The following is a 12013-nucleotide window of genomic DNA, read 5'->3' on the forward strand; positions in this document are numbered from 1 at the left end:
AGAAAGTAAAAAAAAAAAAGTTCAAAAAATAATATTTAAAATGTGAATCAGATTTTTATTTGGCGTACCCCCGACGGCATTGCCCCAGTTTGGGAATATGATGAAAATGTGCTGTCTCGGGTCGTGTTCATTAGGGAATGAAAGACATACATGCTTTTTTTTTTATTTGAGTTTTGCTATGTAAAATGAGTGTTTCTTATTGGACTAGTCCAGGTAGTCCCTCTCGGTTTCAGTCTTTTCTTCCATTTGGTCCTAATGAACAACCCAACTAAATCATAATGACAGATGTAGAAGATAAATGCCAGTCCCTGTGTCCACTTGTCATTATTAGTGAGGTCAAGAAAGATGTATGAGGCAAAGAGGCCTTTAAACTTCGAGATATGGCTTGTGATCGTGTAAGGGACGTAGCTAGGAGAATACCAGAGCAAGGCTGACATCTAACGTGACATCTGAGCGCTACAGTTTCAAAAAGAGGAAACTATGACCATGGGCAGAGATGTACGTCTAAAACTGGGCTGACTAGTTACACTGTATGATCCTGTTAGGTCAACATGTGTTAAATGGGGGTACAGAATGTGTTGCATCATTACTAGAGGGTGTGAATAGAGACCATATTTCAATAATGTGTGCTGTATCTGTATGATAGAAGACCACAAATGGTCTTCTGGCTAGTACCCTCTGCTAGTTTTGGTTTATGTATCTGTTGCCTGGAGTAACTATGTATTTTAAATTGTCAAATCAAAAAGGCCCTAACAAGGTGGTCAGTAAGTAGCTCACATGAGATGATGCTCCAAGACTAGCTGCTAGCTCTTCTCCCTCACCTTGTTCTTCTTGTTGGCCAGATTAATCCTCAGCAGTCCCATGCCACGCAGCACAAACTTCATGGAGGTCAGGAGGTTATCCAGCACTGCAGCCTGTGAAGGGAGGGAGTTCGAATTTTATTTCGGTATACATGGTAACTAAAATCTGAAGTGTGAATACATCAAGAAAGACAAGTAAATCAATAAATATGTTCACTAATCGAGAAAGTTCAGTAGTCTGATGGAATCACTCATGGAGGGCAGAGTTTAAATACTTTGGATGGTGAGCGAGAGAGGGAGGGAGAGAGAGGGGTGACTATTGAGCACTGGGACTGGGCTATTCTTCACAACACTGCAGATAGAACAAAAATTTGAATGATTCCCTATTCTACCAGACAGATATTCATGCCTGTTCTATGTGAATGTAAAATGTTCAATAACGTAACACCCACCTTTACAGACCCCTAGCTAAGGACAATACACTGTAAAAAAACTGTTTGAACAGTATACCTAGCATTATATAGCTACCATTAACCACACCAAAGCTGTTCTACCTCCACGGTCTGATTGGTAGGAGGTAGAGTCACCTTTCCCAAACCCCAGCCCCCATACATCCAGACGCAACAACTCCCTCCCTAAACTCCCAAGTGGAGTCACCATCAGCTACATCAGCGCCCTGTCCATCCCAAACACTATTCGATTAAGCATCAGTAAGAGCATTTTCTTGCAGAATGGAAGCATACAGTATTAATCGAGGGCAGTATGCATTGATCATGGTATCGTGACTGTTGAATACAGCCTTTTTAAGCCAACAACATAACAGGCTATGGACCTGTCTGGGTTCTTTAGAATAGTGAGAATGTAGTGTAACAAAGCCAAGAATCCCCTTTAAAGAAAAAAACAAATACCACAACACATTCGAGAATCTCTGCCAAGGAGGGTAAAGCGTGCAGTACCTTGAAGCTAATAAGCTCTGGCTTGGAGAAGCCATGACTGTGGATGATCTTCATCTGCTTGACCATGGTACTCTTACCACTCTCTGCAGCACCTGGAACAAAGTAGTCATCACATCTGTGCAATCTAATGACAACTTAAATCACAAACATAAATACATTAAATATATTCTGCAGTGACATGGTTGGCCATATCTGTGATTTGCAACCAAACTGGTCTCAGAGCATTTCGTATTTTTTTGTACATAAATCCAAGACACCACATTTAGTATGATATGTTACGTTTCGTATGGTATGTATTCATTTGTGAATGTCCATCACCCATTTCGTATGATATGTTTAGAATTAACATTTTATTTACATGTTACGAATTCATAAAAAGCATGCAATATGTTACGACTCTGCAAAACATTTCATATGTTACAAATTCCAGGTAGGTGGCTAAGGTTAGCTAGCTCGCTAACTTTAAACAAGTTTAGGAATTAAACTCTAAAGGGTTAAGGTTATGGGAAGGGATAGCTAACATGCTCGTAGCTGCAAAATATCAAGTAGTTAAAAAGTTGACAATTAGCTAAAATTGTACATGGTGAGATTCTGAATTATCTAGCAACCATTTGCATTATAAGGTTAGGGTTAAGTTTAGGAGTTAGGTTAAAGGGTTAAGGTTAGGCAAAGGGGTAGCTAAAATGGTTAAGGTCAGGGTCAGTGGTGGAAAAATACCCAACCTTCATACTTGAATAAAAGTAAAGATACCTTAATCGAAAATGACTCAAGTAAAAGTGAGTCACCCAGTAAAATAGTACTGAGTGAAAAAGTCAGTATTTGGTTTTAAATAGGCTTAATTATCAAAAGTAAATGTAATTGCTGTAACTTTTTGGGTGACCTGGCCAAATTCACACTGTAGAAATATGAGTTATAGATCTATTACTCTACTTGAACGCAAGTCTAAGAAGCGGTAGATCTGTTCTTTTGCATCTTCAAATGGCTAAAATAACTTTTTGATTATGGAAAATATATTTCACAAGGATTTAGATGGTTGAATGATTCTCTACACTAGAGCAGCTTGTTTTGTTAAACTGAAATTAGGCAAACTACAAAAATACAAAAACGTAACACGTAAAGTGTTGGTGCCATGTTTCATTAGCTGAAGTAAAAGATCCCAGAAATGTCCCACACACAAAAAGCTTATTTCTATCGAATTTAGTACATCCCTGTTAATGAGCACGTCTCCTTTGCCAAGATAATCCATCCACCTGACAGGTGTGGCATATCAAGAATCTGATTAAACAGCATCATTACACAGGTGCCCTTGTGCTGGGGACAATACAATGCTTATCTAAAGAATTTGCAGTTTTGACAATGCCACAGATGTCGCAAGTTGAGGGGAAAGGGGGGATATTTAGTCAGTTGTCCAACAATGTTTATTTATTTATTTATTAATTTATTTATTTCACCTTTATTTAACCAGGTAGGCAAGTTGAGAACAGGTTCTCATTTACAATTGCGACCTGGCCAAGATAAAGCAAAGCAGTTCGACAACATACAAAAACACCGAGTTACACATGGAGTAAAACAACATACAATCAATGATGCAGTAGAAAAAAAAAAATAAGACTATATACAATGTGAGCAAATGATGTGAGATAAGGGAGGTAAAGGCAAAAAAATGCCATGGTGGCAAAGTAAATAAAGTATGGCAAGAAAAACACTGGAATGGTAGATTTGAAGTTTGAAGAAAGTTAAGTTAAAATATAAATAATATGGTGCAAAGGAGCAAAATAAATAAATACAGTAGGGGAAGAGGTAGTAGTTTGGGCTAAATTAAAGATGGGCTATGTACAGGTGCAGAGATCTGTGAGCTGCTCTGACAGCTGGTGCTTAAAGCTAGTGAGGGAGATAAGTGTTTCCAGTTTTAGAGATTTTTGTAGTTCGTTCCAGTCGTTGGCAGCTGAGAACTGGAAGGAGAGACGACCAAAGGAGGAGTTGGCTTTAGGGGTGACCAGAGAGATATACCTGCTGGAGCGCGTGCTACAGGTGGGTGCTGCTATGGTGACCAGTGAGCGGAGATAAGGGGGGACTTTACCTAGCAGGGTCTTGTAGATGACCTGGAGCCAATGTGTTTGGCGACGATTATGAAGTGAAGGCCAGCCAACGAGAGCATACAGGTCGCAGTGGTGGGTTGTATATGGGGCTTTGGTGACAAAACGGATGGCACTGTGATAGACTGCATCCAGCTTGTTGAGTAGGGTATTGGAGGCTATTTTGTAAATGACATCGCCGAAGTCGAGGATTGGTAGGATGGTCAGTTTTACGAGGGTATGTTTGGCAGCATGAGTGAAGGATGCTTTGTTGCGAAATAGGAAGCCAATTCTAGATTTCACTTTGGATTGGAGATGATTGATGTGAGTCTGGAAGGAGAGTTTACAGTCTAACCAGACACCTAGGTATTTGTAGTTGTCCACAAATTCTAAGTTAGAACCGTCCAGAGAAGTTATGCTGGATGGGCGGGCAGGTGCAGGCAGCGATCGGTTGAAGAGCATGCATTTAGTTTTACTTGTGTTTAGGAGCAGTTGGAGACCACGGAAGGAGAGTTGAATGGCATTGAAGCTCGTCTGGAGGGTTGTTAACACAGTGTCCAAAGAAGGGCCAGAAGTATACAGAATGGTGTCGTCTGCGTAGAGGTGGATCAGAGATTCACCAGCAGCAAGAGCGACATCATTTATGTATACAGAGAAAAGAGTTGGCCCAAGAATTGAACCCTGTGGTACCCCCATAGAGACTGCCAGAGGTCCAGACAATAGGCCCTCCGATTTGACACACTGAACTCTGTCAGAGAAGTAGTTGGTGAACCAGCCGACGCAATCGTTAGAGAAACCAAGGCTACTAAGTCTGCCGATGAGGATGTGGTGATTAACAGAATGTATTCAACTGCAATGCGTCTTCCGCATTTAACCCAACCCCTCTGAATCAGAGAGGTGTGGGGGGCTGCCTTAATCAACATCTTCGGTGCCTGGGGAACAGTGGGTTAACTACCTTGCTCAGGGTCAGAACGACAGATTTTTACCTTGTCAGCTCGTGGATTCAATCCAGCAACCTTCCAGTTACTGGCCAAACCCTCTAACCACAAGCCATGCAATTGGCATGCTGACTGCAGGAATGTCCACCAGAGCTGTTTCCAGAGAATGTAATGGTCATTTCTATACCATAAGCCGCCTCCTACATTGTTTTAGAGAATTTGGCAGTATGTCCACCTGGCCTCACAACTGCAGACCACGTGTAACCCCGCCAGGCCAGGACCTCCAGATCCGGCTTCTTCACCTGCGGGATCGTCTGAGACCAGCCACCCGGACAGCTGATTAAACTGTAGGTTTGCACAATCTATGAATTTCTGCACAAACTGCCAGAAACTGTCTCAGGGAAGCTCATCAGCATGCTCATCGTCCTCACCGGGGTCTTGACCTGGCTGCAGTTCAGCACCGTAACCTACTTCAGTGGGCAAATGCTCACCTTCGATGGACACTGGCACGATGGAATGGTGTGCTCTTCACGGATGAATCCCAGTTTCAACTGTACCGGGCAGATGGCAGACAGTGTGTATGGCGTTGTGTGGGCGAGCGGTTTGTGGTTGTCAACGTTGGGAACAGAGTGCCCCAGCGGTGGTGGGGTTATGGTATGGGCAGTCATAAGCTATGGACAGCGAACACGATTGCAATTTATCGATGGCAATTTGAATATGAAGAGATCCCGAGGCCCATTGTCATACCATTCTTCCGCCGCCATCACCTCATGTTTCAACATGATACTGCACGGCCCCATGTAGCAAGGATCTTTACACAATTCCTGAAAGCTGAAAATGCCCCAGTTCTTCCATGGCCTGCATACTCACCAGACTTTACTCACCAGAAATGTCACCCATTGAGCATGTTTGTGATGCTCTGGATCAACAGCATGTTCAAGTTCCCACCAATATTCAGCAACTTTGCACAGCCATGAAGAGGAGTGGGACAACATTCCACAATCAACAGCCTGATCAACTCTAAGCGAAGGAGATGTGTTGCACTGCATGAGGAAAATGGTGGTCACACCAAATACTGACTGGTTCTGATCCACGGCCCTACCTTTTTTTTAAGGTATGTGACCAACAGATGCATATCTGTATTCCCAGTCATGTGAAATCCATAGATTAGGGCCTAATGAATTTATTTAAAATTGACTGATTTCCTGTAACTCAGTAAAATCTTTGAAATGGTTGCATATCACATTCATATTTTTGTTCAGTGTATTACAGTTTTAGCAACCAATGGCGGAGCAATTTCTGCAGTGTAACTAAGTATCAAAAGTATATATATATAATTTTAAATTCCTCATTAAGCAAACACAGCACCAACACTCATACATTTACAAACAAAGCATTTGTGTTTAGTGAGTCCACCAGATCAGAGGCAGGAGATGACCAGGGATGTTCTCTTGATAAGTGTGAATTGGACACTTGTCCTGCTAAACATTCGAAACGTAAAGAGTACTTTGTCAGGGAACATGTACGGAGTAAAAAGTACATTATTTTCTTTAGGAATGTAGTGGAGTAAAAGTAGTCAAAAATATAAAAGTACAGATACCACAAAATAACTACAGTAGTAGGGCCTACTTCAAAGTATTTTTTCTTTAGTACTGTACATAATTGGGAAGGGTTAGCTAACATGCAAAGTAGATAAAAAGTAGTTCAAAAGTAGCCTAAATGATAATTATCCATTTGGATTTCTAGAAATTTGCATTATACCCACCCAGCCAAACTCCTTTCAATTTTGCATCGGTCTCAATTAACCATACCAAAGATAACATATCGTACTTAAGTGTCTCGGATTTCCATACAGAATAATACAACATTCTGAGACCAGGTTGTTGCAACACATACACACCGCACGCACACAAACTTACCAAGTAGCAATATTTTGATCACGTTCACCTCAAGCTTGGCTTGTTCAAACAAATCTCGTTCTATATTAGAGCTTTGAATTTTCGCCCTTTTCTCATCCTCAGTAACGTCGGGTACGGGGTGAATGCAAATTGATCTCACGCACATCTAGGTTTGAAATGTCAATTTTAGTCGAAGATACAGTATGTTCTATTAGAATGTCGCATTACGACTGTCCGGAGATGTTTGCTTGATTTAAAATGTATTGAAAACAAATGAGGTTTACACATTAAACACAAACAAAGACAACATTTTGATATACCTGCAGAGGAGCTGGCAGAATATTGAAAAAGCGGAACATCTTTGAGGTAGCCTACCGCATAGAGTTCAACGTTTGCTACAAACTGGGGCTGAAAATACAACACGAGATAAAGAGAAATGAGGTAAGCCTAAAGAACAGGGAATATGTCCAGTTAATTTCTATAGGCTATACTACTCAATGGTTAAATGTTACACATGGGAGGTGACCTAACACATAACACCTGTGCATTATTAGTGAAGATCCGTGCTCATTTCATGAAGAAACCAATCACGCGCGCGAGACTGAAGCGAAACTTAATTAAAGCCTACAAATACCTATTACAGTGTTCTATAACTAAGTTGATCACTTTATTTAAACAAACACATGCATAGTGCTGTATAATAAGCTTTATGATACATTACGTGCTCTTGTAAAACAAACCACTATATAGCCTCAACATGGTTAAAACTAGAATGTTTACATCATGAATGGTCAGTCCTTGCATCCATAGCTGTCTATGAATTTGAGTGGTTCCATTTCTCCAGCCCCATTCCTCAGCTGTTTACTGAACCAGGGGCGGGGACGTGTTTTGTTATTGTTTTAACTGCTGATTGCCACTGTAACGCCTCGATCACACGGATATCATTTTAGTGTTTTGGGACACCAGAAGTACATTAATTTACAATGGAACACTGTGTTTACCTTGCAGCATTGCGTTACAGTGTGTTCTGTGTGGTGCATACATTGGATTTGTCGAACATATGCATCAAATTGTATGCGTAGATGGTTTGACAGAAATGGTAGCAGGTGAATGTTAAACTTTTGTTGCACACATCCAGATGATGCTGCGTACCATTTTTGCGCAATAACGATGTAGGTGTGATCGAGGTGTTTAAAAACGATGAAACAATAGAAACGGTGTAAATTGTAACCTGACTCATATAGCGAGGATTGCTACTCTAACCCCTCACATGTCCAGGCCCGTGAGCTCCGATGACCTCACAGCCGCCATCCCACTTCTGACACCAATGTAGCAAACATTGGTGTCAGACTGGCGTGAAACCCTATGCATTGCGTCAATAGGGTTAACTGAATTGTTGGGAATTGTAAAGTGGCTCATATAGCAGGATCGCTACAGTATAACAATGTGTCTAAAAACTATATTGTCTGTGTTTCCAAACAAGTATGGCTATAATAATACATTATGCATTATAGCCTTATAACTCATTATAGTCAATTATCAATAAAACATCATACAGAGTTTTATCACCACTTATGAGTTATTCCGTTTCCCTTCCCTATTATAGATGCTTACAAAACATTAGGAACACCTGCTCTTTCCATGACACACACTATCCAGGTGAAAGCTATGATCCCTTATTGATGTCACTTGTTAAATCCACTTCAATCAGTGCAGATGAAGGTGAGGAGACAGGTTAAAGAAGGATTTGTACTACTTGAGACATGGATTGAGTATATGTGCCGTTCAGAGGGTGAATGGGCAAGACAAAATATTTAAGTGACTTGGAACGGGGTATGGTAGTAGGTGCCAGGCGCACCGGTTTGAGTGTGTCAAGAACTGCAATGCTGCTGGGTTTTCCACGCTCAAGTTTTCCATGTGTATCAAGACTGGTCCACCACCCAAAGGACATCCAGCCAACTTGACCCAACTGTGGGAAGCATTGGAGTCAACATGGGCCAGCATCCTTGTGGAACGCTTTCAACACCTTGTAGAGTCCATCCCCAACGAATTGAGGCTGTTCTGAGGGCAAAAGGGGGTGCAACAAGATATTAGGAACGTAATATTTTGTACACTCAGTGTATAGTCAGTGTCATAACGCATTATAAAGGATATTATAATATAAAGCATTGTACAAATGTTGACTTACTTCATAGAAAGTGTTAATTCTCCACTGTATATTCAATATATCACTTTTCTGTATGAGGAATGAGGATACACTGCATACTAATTAGGCTCGGGATAATTAAAAATGGTCAAAGTAATAAACTGACATTTCCCGACTTAGTAGTGTGAAGTGATTGATAGATGCAATTTGACCGTAATTTCGGCTGATCAAAGGTCCACCTATCTGTTCAACACATGACCTCATACTCTTTAATGAATGATGATGATTACCTTTATAATGCCTTTGCCTATAATGATCACTTTACTCAAATCATCTTCAAGTATTTTGCTCATTAGTCCACTGTAGATATGGTGCAAGACCCTAAGTTGTCAAGATAGAGCACTTTTAGTAAAAAGCTAAAAGTGTGATGATGCAAATCGCACCATCATCACACTTTTATTTTTAGCTAAAGTTCCCTATCTTGAAAACTTCGGGCTCTTTTCAATCTGTATTGCAGAAGTGTTACAGATTGCCTGATCGAAATTAACAGGTAATTTCCGATTGAGCCGACATATGCAGCTTTTACCGTGAATGCAGTCTCTGCTAACGCGGGAACATTGCCTTTAAATTTCAACCACGCTGTACCACTGAATTTCCACGATACTGATTGAATAGAGACCTTAACTGCTGACATGCATGGTCTAATTAACAAAATACAAAATATATATATATATTTTTGCTGTAAATTGATCCTTTAAGAACAACTAGGCAGCAAACAATATCACCCTAACACACCTTCTATTCGTAAAATTGTTTTTAAAATACTGAGACAAAGTCAAGATGACCAACACAGTTTTTCAGATGGAGTTGTTATTAACAATGATAATATACTGTACCAAATTCCACAGCGTTTGTCATTTAGAAGATCAGAGTTGTCAATAACATAGGATAACACTGTAGCCTATACAGTACATTGAATACATTCCAACTTTATAGACAGACAACGTTTTATATGCTTTTGAAACATATGAAATCAACCAGAGTTCATGTCGAGGTGGTCTGACTGAAAAATATACATTTATGAAAAATATAGTATTTAATCCGATTAACGTTTTGAAATGGTGATTTTTTTCTCTCCAGAGGTTTGATTAAGACTTTTGATCAGATGACAGTAAAAGGTCATTAGTTTATCTAAGTTAACAGCACCGTACATATTTCATAATCTCCTAACGTTTAAAATAATTTGCCATTAAAAGCATCTTGTTAAAACTCAGTTCAGTGCTCTACCAGAATGTGCAAGGATAAGTGTCTTTTACAGAGGAAGAGTGACCTGCTGTGGTTAAAACAAGAACTGCGCTCAAAGGTTGGGCAATGGGTCCTGGAATAATAGTTTGCATTTGTTGTAGTGGAGAACAGTTCTATCTATATTATAGATTCATTCTATAACATAGAACAGTTCCAAGGCTTTCCAGTCAATACGTTCTTGTAGTATTATCTACATGAGGTCCCAGAGGTTGGCCCATCTACACAAAAGGTGCTATATAGAACCCAAAATGGTTCTTCAGCTGTCCCCATAGGAGAACCCTTTGAAGTACCCTTTTTGGTTCCAGGTAGAAACTTTTTGGGTTGCCAAAAGGGTTCTACCTGGATTCAAAATGGAACCAAAAAGGGTTCTATTTGGAACCCAAAAGGGTTCTCCTATGGGCATAGCCGAATAAGCCTTTTGGAAGCCTTTTTTCTAAGAGTGTAATATTTAATTCCGTTTCTCTTCTAGAAAGTGATTAAAACTGTCCGAAAGCTGAGGGTAGCCTCTGATAGAAAGCTTGAATCATTAATGACCTCAGCTTGTCCCAAGGTGAAATCGATCAATCGGCTCTCACAGAAATGGTACATTTTCAAACCCATCCCTGAACACCTCTAGTGGTTTCAACATCTTCCAGAGAGTTCTCCTGGTTAATATAAATTTTATAATACATATTAATTTATAATACATACATACAGTACATACATACAGTACATATACATACATACAGTACATATACAGAGATAGATAAGATAGGACTGTAAGTTGTGAGGGGATCAGCCCATTGCCACGATGACAGCAGCAACAGTCCCTTGGAGAATGACAACGGCTGCATCCGAAATGACACCCTATTCCCTATTTAATGCATTACTGTTGACCATCAGATCCATGTTAAAAAGAGTGCACTATATACAGTGAGGGAAAAAAGTATTTGATCCCCTGCTGATTTTGTACATTTGCCCACTGACAAAGAAATGATCAGTCTATAATTTTAATGGTAGGTTTATTTGAACAGTGAGAGACAGAATAACAACAAAAAAATCCAGAAAAACGCATGTCAAAAATGTTATAAATTGATTTGCATTTTAATGAGGGAAATAAGTATTTGACCCCCTCTCAATCAGAAAGATTTCTGGCTCCCAGGTGTCTTTTATACAGGTAACGAGCTGAGATTAGGAGCACACTCGTAAAGGGAGTGGTCCTAATCTCAGTTTGTTACCTGTATAAAAGATACCTGTCCACAGAAGCAATCAATCAATCAGATTCCAAACTCTCCACCATGGCCAAGACCAAAGAGCTCTCCAAGGATGTCAGGGACAAGATTGTAGACCTACACAAGGCTGGAATGGGCTACAAGACCATCGCCAAGCAGCTTGGTGAGAAGGTGACAACAGTTGTTGCGATTATTCGCAAATGGAAGAAACACAAAAGAACTGTCACTCTCCCTCGGCCTGGGGCTCCATGCAAGATCTCACCTCGTGGAGTTGCAATGATCATGAGAACGGTGAGGAATCAGCCCAGAACTACACGGGAGGATCTTGCCAATGATCTCAAGGCAGCTGGGACCATAGTCACCAAGAAAACAATTGGTAACACACTACGCCATGAAGGACTGAAATCCTGCAGCGCCTGCAAGGTCCCCCTGCTCAAGAAAGCACATATACATGCCCGTCTGAAGTTTGCCAATGAACATCTGAATGATTCAGAGGACAACTGGGTGAAAGTGTTGTGGTCAGATGAGACCAAAGTGGAGCTCTTTGGCATCAACTCAACTCGCCGTGTTTGGAGGAGGAGGAATGCTGCCTATGACCCCAAGAATACCATCCCCACCGTCAAACATGGAGGTGGAAACATTATGCTTTGGGGTTGTTTTTCTGCTAAGGGGACAGGACAACTT

At 40.5% G+C, this 12013-nt stretch overlaps 1 protein-coding gene across 1 annotated transcript in view; it reads right to left on the reverse strand.

Annotated features, from left to right (window-relative positions):
- LOC115207079 (guanine nucleotide-binding protein G(o) subunit alpha) overlaps positions 1–7156 on the reverse strand; it is a 36940-nt gene extending 29784 nt beyond the window's left edge. Inside the window, exons 1-4 of the mRNA XM_029774082.1 lie at positions 6988–7156; positions 6689–6833; positions 1757–1848; positions 822–914 (exon numbers count right to left, since the gene is read on the reverse strand). Coding sequence (XP_029629942.1) covers positions 822–914; positions 1757–1848; positions 6689–6833; positions 6988–7026 — 369 coding nt within the window. The 5' untranslated portion in view covers positions 7027–7156. The remainder of the gene's footprint in view (positions 1–821; positions 915–1756; positions 1849–6688; positions 6834–6987) is intronic.
- Between the last annotated feature and the right edge of the window lie 4857 nt (positions 7157–12013).

Source organism: Salmo trutta, chromosome 1 (genome assembly GCF_901001165.1).
Source record: "Salmo trutta chromosome 1, fSalTru1.1, whole genome shotgun sequence".
NCBI classification, from domain to species: Eukaryota; Metazoa; Chordata; class Actinopteri; order Salmoniformes; family Salmonidae; genus Salmo; species Salmo trutta.